The sequence below is a fragment of the Sciurus vulgaris genome (assembly GCF_902686455.1).
Source record: "Sciurus vulgaris genome assembly, chromosome: 1".
Lineage (NCBI taxonomy): Eukaryota > Metazoa > Chordata > Mammalia > Rodentia > Sciuridae > Sciurus > Sciurus vulgaris.
Window position 1 is genome coordinate 104,406,168 of NC_136461.1, and position 15,787 is coordinate 104,421,954.

At 44.9% G+C, this 15,787-nt stretch overlaps 1 protein-coding gene across 1 annotated transcript in view; it reads right to left on the minus strand.

The window, feature by feature from the left end:
- CASQ2 (calsequestrin 2) overlaps window positions 1-15,787 on the minus strand; it is a 61,295-nt gene that overhangs the window by 1,979 nt on the left and 43,529 nt on the right. The window contains exons 8-10 of the mRNA XM_079117311.1: window positions 13,176-13,230; window positions 3,006-3,106; window positions 990-1,064 (exon numbers count right to left, since the gene is read on the minus strand). Of these exons, the coding sequence (XP_078973437.1) occupies window positions 990-1,064; window positions 3,006-3,106; window positions 13,176-13,230 (231 nt within the window). The remainder of the gene's footprint in view (window positions 1-989; window positions 1,065-3,005; window positions 3,107-13,175; window positions 13,231-15,787) is intronic.

The following is a 15,787-nucleotide window of genomic DNA, read 5'->3' on the forward strand; positions in this document are numbered from 1 at the left end:
TGTTTTAACTTGAGCATATTTTTACTTATTTGTTTACATTTTGGTATTGGGGATTGAACCCAGGAGTGTTTTTACCACTGAGCTACATCCCCAGCTCCTTTTATTTTTTTATTTTGAGAAAGGGTCTCACTAAGTTGCTGAATCTAGTATCCAACTTGCAATCCCTCTGCCTCAGCCTCCCAAGTCTCTGGAATTACAGATATGCACCACCAAGCCCAGAAAGCACATTTTAAAAATTATTTATTATTATTATTAATTTTAAAAGTAGTTTATGAAGTGAATGAACACTCACCAATAGGGCAAAAGGACATTGCTAATGATCCCTGTTCACAAGATTATCAACCTCAATTAACTTTGGTTCCAATGTGTGATCTGTGATCATCCTTTCTGCCCACCGTTTGCCTGGTTGTATCTGTCCTCACTTGTTTGTTATGGTGGAATTGCATCAAAATCTGGACTGACGTCTGAAATTCCTTCACACTCTGCCCGTTCAGCTCCCTGGTTCTTCCCACCCTCAGCTCACCAGCACCTGAATTGTGAGGGGACCACCTTAACTGTGCATGGTTTTCTTCCTTCTCTTCATGACCTGGTCTCCCAACTGTGGGGTGTTGCCTGCATGAGCTTCTAGACCACAGTTGCCCCTTTGCTGAGTGTGCAATAACAGCTCCAGGTGTGGGTTTCCTTATATGAAGAGACCTTGCTGTTTGGCTGTGGGAGGGGGATACAAAAGAATTTTTTGGGTGGAAGGTTGTAGATTGATGAGTTGGATCAAGCTGGTCCCAAGCAAGAGAACGTACCCAAGGAGGAACCATAGCTTAGGACTGGTTCAGAGACCAGGCTTGGGCCACACCGGAAAGTTTCCTAAGCTCAGGCAGGGCCAAGGGTTCTGCCCATCTCTGAAGGAGCTGATGATCTCACAGTCTGGGCCTCAGAGCAGCAAACCATGCAGCCTGAGGGCGCCTGAGCAAACCTTCACAGGGTATACTCACGTCTGTCACATTCACCACCCCAATCTGTGGCTTGAACAGATCAATCTTGAAAGTTTTCTCCCAGTAAGCAACAAGCTGTAACAGCAAAAAATCAGATTACACAGCAGGCAGAGGGAAATCCCTGTTAAAGCCACTTTTTGTGGCTGGACTCACCTGCCATCCTACCATAGTAACTGGGTCACCATTGGTTAAAGGTCTTCCACACAGCTGTGGGCACTTAGGAAATTGAAGACTTGGCTCCAGCCCTCAGGCACTTTAAATAAGCATTTAATAAAAGATGTCATAGCATGAACTATGAAAACATATAATATAAAAGCTTCTACAGCTGTAAGGAAGAAAATTACAGAGATGGTCCAACATTGATTCCCAAATTACTTGTGGCTCTTTTATAGTTCAAGGGTGATGAAAGAGCCATTTCCTTCCATCTCTCTTTTACTGTCCCATTTGAAAAATCCCTTATCTTGTGCCATTCTGCTATAGGAAATGGCTGGGAAAGCAGTGATCTACCATAAGTTGGCATAAAACAAATAAATAAGAGGAAAGATTCTTCATTCAGCCAGGCTTGGGCTCCATATGGACAAATGTCTGACTGGGGCAGGACTGAAGGAGCCAGAGGCCATGGGGCTTAGAAAATGGAGATGCTCACTGGTAGAAAGTGTCCCAGGGAAATATAGAGACTGATGGGCCCTGGGATATTCAGAAATCTGGAACTCACAATAGTGTGAAGATTACTCCTTTGCAAAAACCAGGACTAACACACAGAAGTGACCACCAGCATTGCAGATTATCTACAAGCTTACCTAACAAATAGTAAGATAATCAAGAAATACAACCAGGCAGAAGAAAAATAAATGAAGCTGTGCTCTGTGCAGTCTTATATGACCAGGACTTTCTAGAATTACTCAGAATTATGACATTGGCTTCAAGTGTCATAGAAGTCTCTGTCTTTCATTCACCCGTTCTCTACACAGGATTGGGTATCAGGATCTTTGAGATCATTAAAATCCCTCAATTTTCTGTATTTAATCACAGTACTCATGATTTTATGTATTTAATCATCAGTTATAACCTATACAACTAATACTAATTAGATATTAGTTAAAACTTTAGAGGTAAAGTTTTCATTTATAATTGACCAATAACTAAACTTATACTCATTACCAACAGTTAGCTCTATCAGAAACGATCACTGTAGACCTAGGTTGGAATATCTCTCCAGCTGTTATTCTTTTCATCTGTCTGATAGAGATCATGATAGTACCTGCATCCCAGGGTACTATCATGTTGTTGAGGGGATGAGATGTGATAATGCATAGAAACAACTCAAACAACTCACTGTAGTTGCAGATACACAGTAGAGGGCATTACCTATGTTTATAATTATTTCTACCGAATTCATGTAGCACACAGATTCACTTTATTCTTTTTAAAGCTAAGCATAATGAAAGTTTCCTGGGCATTGATCATTGACCCTGGTTAGAGTTTGGACTCCAAGGTTCTTGAACCTTCAATACACGCTAGATACTCCTGAGCTCCTGGGGAACACAATGGATGAGGTAGGCATGGTCTCTGGCCTCGAAGAGGTCTCTCCACCAACTTCTTAACTCTGTGAAAAATGTTCATCTCTGGATTTTATCACTTAGTAATTCTAGTTGCTTCAAAATGATGGTCCCCACTCAGAAAATGAAAGGAGTTACAGGGAGGGGTAGCGGTGCGATGAGGAGTAGCTATAGAGAATGACAGAAGGAGTCCACCCAGCTCACTTGGGCGGGTCTCTCTGAGAGTCTCCAACTCCTGTCTTAGGGAATGGGAACAGTATTAAGTCTGGCCATTTCAGTGACTGCACCAGGCCCCAAGGTCAATGCTCTCCCATGAGCCAGGATCTTCTACCCCACAAGGGATGGCCACTGGGTTTCTTCGAGTGCCCTTACCTGTTTCATCTCTTCCTTCATGCTTGTGGGCCTCATACTATACACAAACATGACCAGAAACAGGGCCCTGGCCTGAGCCACTCACCAGAGGGAAGTCATCTGGGTCGATCCACACGATGCTGAGGTCAGGGTTGTCCGTGTTGTCCCGGGCAACCTGTTTCAGGATCTCCAGGAACTCATAGCCATCTGAAGTAGGATTCAAGAAGGTTGAGTAACCCCTGCACATACGTGGAGAGCGGGAAGCTCAGCTTTCCATGAAGGTGTCTTAAGCCATTTGGTGTGTACCCTCAATTATAGGATTAGTCTATAAAATGAGTCATATAAGGGTTCCTGCCACAAAGTAGCTTATATGAAGGAAACAATAAAAGTTTTTGAATAAAGAAATTAAAAAGCTCACATGAAACTGACCAGTTTCTAACCTAAAGCTAAGCCCCATTTGTTCACTTGAATGGCCTTAGTGAAAAAGTTCAGTTCCCAAGCAGATGACCACTTCCTGTTCCCAGTGGCCTCCTGTGCCATCTCTTGAAGCGTGTGCTATCCATTAGAGTTCCCCACATGTGCTCTATGGACCAAGAACATTTAAGTCTACCTTTGGTTCTTTACAACCTGGAATTCCTAAAATCTTCAAACTAAGTGTGCTCCTGATCCACAGTCAAATAGGGCTTCCCACTCCCTCCTTCACCAGTTCTGTTTATACTCTGTGCTCCCTCTATTCAGTCAGCAGTATTCACCACCCTCAGGGAGGGATGATTCATAGGAAAAGCAGAGACAAGCCTTCTAACCTTCAAGAAACAAACTTTCATTTTCAAAGCTTAAACCTTGAAGAGTTGGTACATACAATTTTTGCTATAAGCAAAAATTCTGGAAGAACTTTTGGTAAGAGATGGTGTACTATAAACCTTCAGTGCCGCTCTTCTATCCCTAGCTAGCACAGACAAGAGTATCGATTCTGGCAGGTTCCTGAGAAAAAACTCTGTGTGTGTGTGTGTGTGTGTGTGTGTGTGTGTGTGTGTGTGTGCAGGAATAAACACAAGCCAGGTGTGCATATGTATCCACCTATAGAATCTCCACAAGGTCAGGGAATCCCAAAGTAGAAAGGACTCACACTTTGCTTCAGAATGAAACTTAGGTAACAAAAGTCCCCAGAATACTTGAGAGAAGCCCTTAGCATTAGAGCAGAAGGAGTCGGGAGGCTTGATGGAGCTGTTTGTGCTTCTGAGGAACATGGCTAGAGTCAAGATGGAGGCAGATATGATCATTTACTATAGGTGGGAGGGAAAAGGGCCAGTGGTGACCTGCTTGAAACAAGGACCAGAGAGCAGACAGCATGACAGAATTCTCTGAAGATGCCCATGTGGACAGATGATGATGACTCCATCAGCTATGACTGGGTACGAGCAAGAGTCTGGTCCTTAGGATGGTTGGGTGGGGTTGGGGGGACCATTAGTTGTCAGGCCAGTTCCCACCATTCAATGGTACACAACTCAAAGTAGACATTTAGGTTTAATTCTAAACAATAAAGTTATTTTCTTGCATAGCTGAATTTGTGACCTGAAATTTATACCTTTTATAGAAACAGCTCACCAACTGCTTGGGAATTCAGGGCAGCAACTGCCCTTTCTTTGAAAAGCATTTCTTTCTCCCTCCCCATAACTGACCCTTGTCCCATGACCTCAGTTTAACAAACCTCCTTCTCCAGAAACTGGCTTTTGTTTGGCCATTTCAGCCTCTTGGTCAAGGTGTTGCTTACAATTATTCTTCTCTGGTATATTCCAGATAAAATGCATACTACTAGCATCTCTGCTTTGGGTGGGTGAAGTCTCTTTAAATGTTACTAACTGGTACTAAAGATTCCCACTGGTGCCCTTAGGCATCATTACCTGGAAATCAAAGTGACAGCTAATGGAAAAGAGGGTCTTTAAGGCCTACAGCCTCTTCCTGCAGAGATGACAGTATTGGCCTAAGTGGTTTGTCAATCTCTGCTCATCCTTATTTGCAAATGAGATTACAAGGCAGCCACCTGAAACTGATAGGGCCTGTGTTTTAGAGTCCATAAACCTATCAAGGATGAGGGTTCTGTTCTTGCTTCCTGTAGGTGTGGCCGAGAAGGTCCAGTCCCTCCAGAATGTCATCAGCTGCTCTATGTGGAGACTGTGGCTGTCCTCCAGGCATGTGCCCTTGTCACAGGAGAGGGAAAGAGGGAAATGCACAGAGCATCTGAGGATTTATGGATCATAATGCACAGACCACTAGGAGGAATTCCCCCAAAACACTACAGTTACTGCTTTCAGCAGCAGAGAAGAAAAGGAACAATAATTGTGGTGACATTGCCTATGCTCTGGAAGATGAGAGTCTAAAGTTAAAGTGGCCTTGATAAATCTAAAATTCACAAAGAGGATAAAATTCAACAACACAGATCCAAACTCAAATCAAGAGTATACCTGAAGTACAACTTGAGACTGATTTACGTAAAAGAAAAGTAGAGAACTGAGCCTACAGAGAGGAGCTCATGTTCTCAGGGAATCAGAACTACAGGCTGAATGTACAAACCAGAGCACTGTAGTTTTGTGATGGAAAAAATTCACATAATGTTAGGGTTTATAAAAAGGAATGTCCCACGTAAGAACCAACAGCACATTTCTAGTCTACATTTTATAGCAGGTTCAGAGAAAAAAAAAAAAAAATGGAAGAATAAAAATTGAGTTCTAGAAGCAAAAATAAAATGGATTAGAATTTTGACATAAAAAAAGAATTCAAAAGTGGGGATTTAATGCCTGTTCTTAAGAATATGAAAGATGTTTGTGAAGGGAATATTCTTCATGTCGATGAAAGGGCAAGGGAAGCTCAAAACCTATTCAAAGAAAAAATAAACAAGATTGGCATTAAAGCCAGAGAAGTTTCATTGAGATCAAGGGCAGTCCTTTGACTTGAGGGGTGAGGGATTCTGTAATGGGCTGCCATCGATGGCCCTGGATACTTTCAATAACACAACTGCCCCTTCTTCAGAGAGATAGACAGCACAACACTGAAATACAGGGGTTCTGGGGCCAAATGACCTTGTCTAGATCAGCATGTGACTCAGGCCAAGTTACTTAATGTCTTGTTAACTTGTGTGTAAAATGGGGGGATGATGATACTACCTACTTCATGGGGTGGTAGTATGTTAAATGGGTATGTCTGAGGCATTTAAGACAGTGCCTGGCACCCAGTAAGGTTCAACCCTTATTTTTCCTTAGTGATCTGACATTCTTCTGTCTGAGTGCGAGGAAGCCAGCGAGCCCTCTCAGCTCAGCCATTCATCAGTGTACTCAATACACACGTATTAAGAGCAGTGACCTAGGTGCCAGGAGAAGGTTAGGAATAGTCTTGGTTCCAAGTGATGGAGAAGATACATGCTCACAGAAAAATATCCCACAAGACAGTATGTCCAGGGCTGGTTCTTTCTGGCTCCTGTTGCTAATTCTGTGAATGAGTTTTGGGACAGCTGTGAGAACCTTGCCTCCATAACTGATTAGAACCAGTTTAACTGCTTTGTTTGTGAGGCATTATTAGCTCACTTGGATATTCCTGATTCGAGGCATGTAAGCCTCCATGGCTGCCCCCTCTTCAGTCCCCAGCCTTGAGCACAGCTGTTTGAATGGCTTCTCATCAGGCTGGGAAGCCTAAATCAGGGCAGTTAACCTGGTGTCATATGTATTCAGGTGCTAAAATCATAAGTTGTAAGTTCCATTTTCTGTGCTGGAGAGCTTAAATTTCTTGGTAAAACTGGCAGATGCCCTGGACAAGGAAAACAGCCACTGTGGATCCCCGCTCTGGCCGGGAAGGCTGGGGCAGGAAACCTAGTTCACTTTTGTAATTAGGCATTAAGCACAGGTCTAGAGCACAGCTGGAATCATGAGAGTGAACCAGTAAGTTTGAAGTGAATAAATATTTCCTTTATCAGTGATGGACCTGGCTTTGAGGTCTTTTTAGATTGTGAACATCTAGCTTTCAAAAGGAATAGCCCATAATTCAAAACTGCATGTAAAGAAAAAGGGGGGAAGGGCTATTCAGAGACTTGCAGGCTGAAGGCTCCTTAGACTTGTCAGTTAGAGGACTATTCCCTGGGGCTAGGAGAAGCACCAATTCTCAGAGCCACAGGAGATCCCTGAACATCCTGAGCACCAAGCAGGTGAACAGCCCCCTGTCTTTTCTTTTGAATATTTGCAGGGCTAAAATCCTTTGACCCTCCTTCAGGCCAAATATGAGGTCGATAATCCTTAACAGTCAAGAATGTTTTCCTTGCATTCAACTCCTTGTGAAATCTCCTTCTTCACAAGAAGTTCATTTCCGGATTTCTTCCTTTAGGGACACAGTACTTTATTCTTTAAATGCTGAAAGTCCGTAATCATGCTGCCCTGACCTTTATTTCTTAAGCACTTATTGAGCACTTACTGGGCACAAAGTACTTTTGCATTTAGTCTTCACATCTGGTCTTGATGGTCTTATCTCCATTTCTCAGAGGAAGGAAGCAAGATACAGGGAGAGGAAGTGACTTGCTCATATCACGTGTGAGCAAGTGGCAGAGCCAGGAGTTTAACTCAGGTCTTCAGTCTGTATGTCTGGTGCTGTTTCCATCATCCATCTTCCCTCTAAGGTCTCAGTCCTCTTCCCAATATTGCTGCCATCTTCCTTCCTTCCTGTGTGCCTGAGAACCTCAAACCCTGAGCAAAGCTTCAACATCAGGGAGGCAGGAGCTGGGTCGCAGAGGGACCAGCCTGTGTTGTAGCCTTGGTGCTGGTGGGCTGCGCCTGCCTTCCCTGTGGAGCAGTTGAAGTAGAGTCCCTCCCTACTTCTGCTCACACTCCTGAGCCCTGTCCTGCCCACAGCTGCAGTGCGATGGGTGGTTTAATCAATGACATTGAGTAGGACTAGAATCTCAGAGATGAACCAAAATAAAGAGGAGTGCTGTGAGAACTCCACTTCCTTTCCAGCCACTTGGGCTCTAGTCTCCAGAGTCTAGGACCCAGGTCTGAGGGATGCACACTGAGCCAGGAGGTTTCCCACGGCAAGCAAGTGGCCTCTGGGAATCACAGTTTTGTGGGAAGAGAAACCAGTGATTATCCTTTCCTGCTTCCCTGGCAGAGTCTGGTGGGAATGAGCCTGCACCAAGCCCTGGGGGACTAGCTTCAGGCCGGGAGCAGCCATGATGGGAGCCAAGGCCCCACTTGGCAGAGGCACATGTGTCTCAGTCCAAGCCATGGCCCAGAAGCAGACAGGCCCGCTGTACTGCCCCCTGCCCTTACCTCTGTCCTGTAACCTAATCCTGGGGAACTGGCTGTGCTCAGTCCACTAGGCACTGAAAGAAGCCCTCCCTGACTCCACACCATGGAGTATTGTGAACTTTAGGATCTCTGCCTGGGGAGAGAGGCTGAGGCTTGGGACAGCCATGTGGCAGGTACACAAATAAGTAGGCCAGGGGTCAACCCATCCCACAGCTTAGAGGTTATATTTGGAGAGGACACCAAGTCCAAAGTTTGGAGACCTCACATGGTTCCCTAAACCCCTCTGGGCCCTCCATTTTTCCCCTCTGAAATTAGAGCAAATAGCTTCCTTGTTACCTCGCAGGCTTGTTGATAATTAGGAGATGCTATTATCATCATGTGAGGACAGTGGGGCATATGCCCTGGGGCCTTCTTCCTTTCTCTCCCACACCCACATCAATCTTTTACTCATCTTAAGTTTTTTCTTACTACTTTCACTTTCCACTGATGGAAGCCTTTGGTTTTTTGCCTTAGGTAAGTATATTTTGAGTCCCTATAATGTTTCAGGCCCAGGGCCAGGTGCTGGGACACAAAGGTGTGTGAGGCAGGTGACTGCTCTCAGGCCCAGGGGGTCCTTAAGCAAAACCCACTTAGTAAGTACGGAATTCTCCTACAGCAGAATTCTGTGAGCCCAGGCCCTGTAGGGAGGCTCAGAAGGAAAGACAAGCCTGGCAGCTCTCCCTGACTAGATACAGTCACTAAGGAGCCATATGTCAGAGCAAGACATCCACTTAGAACAGGGGACATTGTAAGGGCCCTAGGATTTTGAGATGGTGCCTGAGATACAGGAACCTGCTGCTCCTTACCTAACCTTCTTTCTGTGCTCTGTCTTCTCCTGGCCCTCAAATCCCAGAACTGGGGAGACAGGTCCATTTTCATAATGGAGAGAAGCATAAGGTGGCAGTTACAGAGCCCAGACTTGGGGCTGGAATGCTAGGTTTGAATTCCAGTTTTACCACTTATTTGACGCATGAGCTGGGGATGCTCTTTAACCCCCTGTACCTGTGCTTCCTCATCTATACACTGGGAAGATGATGTGACAGCCCCTATCCACACTATTGTTGTGAAGATTACACGCACTGATGTTCGGAATAACACTCAGCACCTAACCTAGTAAGGAATTGAATATTGGACTTGGCAAACTGTCTTTAAATTTAAAAACTCCAAGAAGCATTTAGTGTTCCCATTTGAGACAACGGGTCTCAAAATCATTTTTACAAGAACCTGAGGCAGTGGAAGCTCAGGTGCAAGAGTGCTTGGAGACTTCCTTCCAGGGCCTGTCACTAATTCTGTTCCACTCCTCACAGACAGCAGCCTGTCCTTGCCTTTCCAGCTTGTTAGTGCTAATATTCCCCGTGCCCTTGGAGAATATCCATCCAGCACGCGCTCATGTAGAAACGCTGCTTTGCAAACCTTTCATCAAGTGTTATAAAGAAGATGTCAGCCTGATGCTGACACATCTGGGGGCAGCAGGGAAAAAAGTCGTTCATCTTCAAACCTATCAAACAAGCAGCTCTGGGCCGACACTTGAGTGTTGCTGTGGGAGAGAAGGTTCGGGTGAAGGTTCTTGGGCTGCTGTGGGCCACCAGCAAGACAACAGAACCTGGGCAATGTCCTTCCCAGCCAGGTGTGCACTCAGGTACCCAGATAGGAGCTTACGGGAGTGGAGAAACGTGGTGGTTCCGCTCCAGGGTCAGGAGAGCAGGCACAGCCTTCTCCCAGGGAGGCCTGCCCGCCCTCAGCTTTCTGCAGTGGGCAACCATAGCCTTGTAAAGGTCAGAATTGCAACAAGAGTCCCTGAGGGCCCAGACCACTGGGATAGATACTAGTTGTTGATGCTGCTTTGCAATCTCAGATTCCAGTTCTGGGAACATCAGTGAGCAGCGGAGAAAGTGGGATTTGTCTTCATTAACTGGACGCTCAAGCTCCCAGATGGCTCCGCTCTCCTCTCACTTCCCCACCCTCCTCCTGCTTGTGCAGCCCTTGCCCTTTTGCCCTACATTGTAGCAGCACTGCGCATGCTCTGAGCCTGAGGCCTGCCAGTTGGCAGGGGCACTGTCAGAGAGGTGGTGTGATAGGGTGGACTTTTCCCAGAAGGAGCACCCAAGAAATCTAAGCACACATTTCTGCGATCCCATAACCCTGTGATCTTGATCATGCTACCAAACTTGTTGGGTTTCCACTTTCTTGTCCTTCAAACGTTGGAGATGGAGGGGGTGGTGAAAGACAGTGGGGAGGGACGAAGGTGCACTGAATGGTAGGAACTCAAAGTGGCATATAAGTGTCTGCAGCAGGTCTCCCCGTTAGAGTGTGGACTGGGGAGCCAAACAGCCCTCAGCTGAATTCCACTGCTTCCCAGTACGTTAACATCTCTCAGTCTCAGCTTCCTCAGTTGTAAAATGGGAATAAAAATAGAACCTCCCTCATGGGATTATGTCATATAAGGCCACAGTAAACGACCATTATCACCACCTTCATCATAATCATGGTACATAATCCTGATGCTCTAGAGAGCCTACGAGAATGTGAATTTTGGCTTAGGTGCTGTGAATGCTGCAGGCAAATTATTTAAGACTCCCTTTCCTCATGTCACTGGAACAATAATTAATTCACCATGCACATGTCACAGAGTGGCTTTAGGACTAAATGAGATCGTCTACAGAAAACTTCCAGCTCAGTTCCTCAATACTGTTAGCTCTTTAAGAAGAACTATGCCGCTTTCCTAGATGTACAAACTTCCTCCTTTGGCAGACAGGTAGCAGTCTGGTTAGGCAATAGGTCCTGTGCAACTTGTTAGCAAGAGCAAAATTATCCAAGGAACTGTCCTGAGCAGAATTGAAATTCTCAGTCCTGCAGCCAGGCCTCTGGGCCCAGGTTACACATTGATGCCCTGCAGGTAAATCACTGACTAACCACAAAGTCAAAGTCAGGGACTAGGATGGAAAAGCCCTTCATTTTCCGGCCGATTGGCCAGGTCCTCCCTTTGCTGAAAGATGATGCTTCCAGAGCTCCTCCCCCTCACCTCAGTGCAGTGCTTCAGCTTCTCAGAAACAAGCCCTAGCTTGGCCTCCTTGGGAGAAAGGCAGAGCTTTCAGGCCCAGGGATATTTGTACAGGGAGGAGGTAGAAGAAGTTTCAGGAGCTTGATTCATTACAGCAGCAATCTCCGTCAAACAGGTTTTTGCAACTTCAGGGAAGGCTCTTTGTTCCATTGTTGCAGAGAGCCAGACAGGCCTCCCCACAATCCTGAAAGGGGGCAGTGGGGCGGGGAAGGAAGTTCCCTGGAGTCATGCCAGCAGGCAGCTGCCAGTAGCAACTTCATCTCAGTTCACACAACACCAGGGATCCGTTTCTGTTTGATTATTGCTTGTAAACCTTAGGCAATTGGCTTCCTTTGGTATTTTCTCCCCCAGGGACAGAGGGATGGTCAGAAACTGTGAAAAAAAGCTGAAACTATTCTGGCTTTTATTTACTTACTTACTCATTTATGGAGAAGGTCAATATCTCTTTGAAGAGGTTTTCCAACTCTACAAATTTATAATGGGAAATCTGGCACATTAATGGATATTCAAAAAAATTAATAGAAGAGGTAGAGAAAGCTCTCAGGTAAGTTGGAGAATAAATTTGGTTTCAATGCAATGGAATATTATTTGGTCCTAAAAAGGAATGAAATACTGATACATGCTGTATCATGGTTACACCTTGAAAGCAACATGCAGGATGAAAATGTCCTAGAATTAAATAGTGCTGATGTTTGCATAACTTTGTGAAATCCAGAACCTCACTGAACTGTACACTTTAAAAGGGTAATGTTTATGTTATATAGAATATATTTTGATTTTTTAAATTATAAAAAATTGGAATTTCAATCTGTTGGTCATTCTGACAATCTGCCCCCAAAATACTTATTGGGTACCTGCCCTGTGTCAAGGTACTGTGAGGAATTAGGTAAATACTGAAAGACATCTCTCCCTCCTTCATGATGTGCCACTAAGTGTGTTTTCTTGGACAGCCAGTTAAATTTCTCTGAGCCTGTTAAGGTCAGCTCTAGATGTCTCCCTATGAGAGCAGCTGAGGTCCTGACAAATACATTTCGCGTCTATATTTCCTGGAGCAGTGCTCCTAAACCTGATGGTACATCACAACTTGGCTAAGGTTCTGTCTCAGGTAGCTCAGGGATCTTTGATGTTTTGCAGTGTGGACACTGTCAGGTTTTGGAATCCTGCCGAGGCACCTCATGGTCCAAAGCCTGGCTGCTGAGCCATCCATGATGGAGTTCCTTGCATCCCTGGTTGCATTCTGGATGGTTCCAGGTTTCTCAAAGAACACAGAATCTCTACTTCCACTGTCTTGTTGGGACCACTTTATCTCACAGAGCATTGACATAGGGAACCAGCATTTTGCCTTCTGCAAAATTCAATTTTTCTGCACTTGACCAGGGAAAAATTGTGTAAGTTGCAATAAAAATAATTACTCATCCATTTATAGAGTCAATCTTGCACCTTTTAAAATAAGCTGCTTGGTTTGCTCAGTTCTCATAGGTTAGGGAAATATGTTTCATTCTGTTGAAGGATACATGTATGATTATGTTAACATAGGATGGTGATTTATATAGGCTATATCACGAAATTGGTAAATAAACATATAAAGTGAACAGAAGTTCATACACACACGCCCTGTCAGGCTCAGATGTTCTAGTACCCTTGCCAGTGCTCAATGCTCCTTCCAGTTTGGGCAGCTAAGCAGAATGTCTAAAATTCTAATCTGTCCATACCTTCTTTTCCCTTAACTGTGTGCACAACTGAAGACAGACTCACACCTAACAGGTGACCACCAGGGGGTGCCCAATATCTTGCGGTTGCCTTGTAGAAATAATGTTAGGGAAGAGAAGGTGAGGGCTGGGGGAGGTGAGACAGTTCCTTCTAAGAGCTAAGCAGATGGGGGGTTTCCTACCTGGGTCACTCCTCTCTGCAAAGGCCACAATGTGGATCCCGTTCAAATCATCCTCCTGATGGAGAGAAGAAACGAAGGTCACACTCTCAGGTGGAACAATACAAAGGAGGGAGCCAGGGACAGGGACACAAAGGCTGGACTGTAAAGGGGGTTTAGGGAGAGTGCAAAATGTGCAAAGGGAACAGATACCGAGGCACAGGAGAACAGAGCAGGGCACACATTAAGGAAGGGGACCGTGATGAGCAGCTGGCAGAAATGCATTGAATTTTGATCAGGGATTTGTATAAATGGGTTTGCTAGACAGCAAAACACCAGCTACACATAATAAGACATTACACTAAATGGATCTCACTCCTTCATTTGGTCAGTCCAGAAGAGCATCAGTGAAAAGTAAAATGAGGAAGAATAAATCTGGCTTATCAGGAGCTCCCAGGGCAGCAGGCACTGCAGAGACAACTCAGGAATGGCAGCTACCCCTCTGTTTCAAGAATTCGCCACCAGGAGATATAAGCAGCAATGTATCCAGTTATGGGAACTTCTGCAAGCTGCTGACAGATCCTGAAACTATTCCCAAATGGGCAGCAGATGAGAACACTCCACGTAGGTCTATTTGAACGTGGCTGCTGTTGTCTACACAAGAATTGTGTACAAGTCAGGACTCTGATTGAAGAAACAGCCCATGAAGTAAGTAGGGGATACCCTGCTGGCTGTGACTTCCAGGTGGTTTTCTTGGGGTCCTTTCTGCTCTCAAACCAAAGCTTGCCAAATCCGTATGAGCACTTCTGTGAGTGTGGGAGGCCCCAAGAAGACTCTGGAATTGGGATCTCTGGAAGATTGGGGGTGTGTGACTGGGAACGGTGAGTGTGATGGTTGGGGCCAGGACAAGGAAAAGAAACTAGAGAGAGTATTTCAAATAACGGGCAAGCAAGGGGTATTTTGTGTTTTCACATCCTCGACACAAAGGGCCTTCTGCCTTGTGGCTCCTTTGCATTGACTGTTGCTGGAGAAGGAAGAATGGGAGCATGGAGGGGCCTCTGTGAAGAGCAACGTGATGCCCAGGAGATTTGGAAAGGAATATGTGTGAGATTGAGGCACCGGGGGACAAAGCCAAGTGAATACTGATTATGACACGGGAGAGGTATTCACTGGGCACCCTGAATGTCATACCAGAATCATCCTATGGGAGAAAAAAACTCCAGGCAGCTCAACCCTCCCCAGACCTCCGTTTCCATTTCAATTGATTTTAATGCTGGTGCAATCCTATCTAAATGCTAATTTTTTCCCTTTGAGTTTAAAATGGACAAAACCTCCAAAAATTCTAAGAGAGATTAAATAGAAAATATTATTATTAAAAACAAGACAGTGGGCACTGCCTTGGTCAGATTCTTTGGGGAATTGAATTTTACAGATATAGATATGTGTGCGCGCGCCAGTTTATTACACAAATCCGACAGCAACCAGAAGGGGAGTCTGAGGTCTCACTGTTTTACATTTGCTATTCTTGCCAGACGGAATATCCTGGTCAGTTCTCATTAGGCTGCCTGGCGTCTCTGTCTCCTGCCATCGGTTGGAAGTGAGTGCTGTTAACTCTCTGAAGCAGGTCTCATTTCTGTGTGCCCTTCTAGAAGGCGTTTGGAAATTGGTTTTAGAATTAAGAATCCATATTCGTTTTCTAAGAGGCTGCTCGTAATACGCCTGTCACTCTCCAGGCCTGACACTGTCCCTGGCTGGAGAGCTGTAATCAAGGGACAGAGCCCTTCTCTGCCTGAATCTCACAGATTCAGCACATGAACCCCTATTGAACAGAAGCAGATGCATGCTAGGGGCCAGGCATTTTCAGTGATAAACTCACAGAAAAAGAATCCATGCAAGTCCATGAGTCGGGGTTACTCGGTGAGAACCCACTGTGCACAGACCAGAAAATGGTGAGTTCTCCACAGGACTTAGCAAATCACTGACTTTCTCTGAACCTGGAAGTCTTTGCTACCTAGAACACCCATCTGGCCTTTACATCACTCTGCCTTAGAAATTTTCTTTTTAATTACACAAATCTTTCCTTATCAACTAGGTGATAAGCTCTCTAGGAGAATTATAATGCTTTAAAATAACAATGATGATTCAAATGTTGACAGTATCTACCATTTGCCACTTTTACTGTAAATACTTTGTAAATACATGATCTCTAAATCTCAAATAAAAATCCTATTCCTACTTACTACTTAAGGGATTGGTGACTTACCCAAGGCCACCGAGTTAGTAATTGACACAGTGGGATTCAAGCCAGTTCTGTCTTACAAAAAGCCCACTGTCTTGGTCCATTCTGACTGCTATAACAAAATACCAAATTGGGAAGCTTATAAACAACAGAAATCAATGAACTTTATTTCTCACTGTTCTTGGGACTGGGAAGTCCAAGAAGAAGACACCAGCAAATTCAGGGTATGAATCTTGCTGCACTCTGGCTCATAGACAGAAAGGGCTAAAGGGTTCTTTGGGGCTATTTTCAAAAGGATAATAACCCCAATCATGAGGGCCACCATTACCCGACCACTTCCCAAAGGCCCCACCTCCTAATACCATCACCTTGGACTTTAGGATTTCAAATATGAATT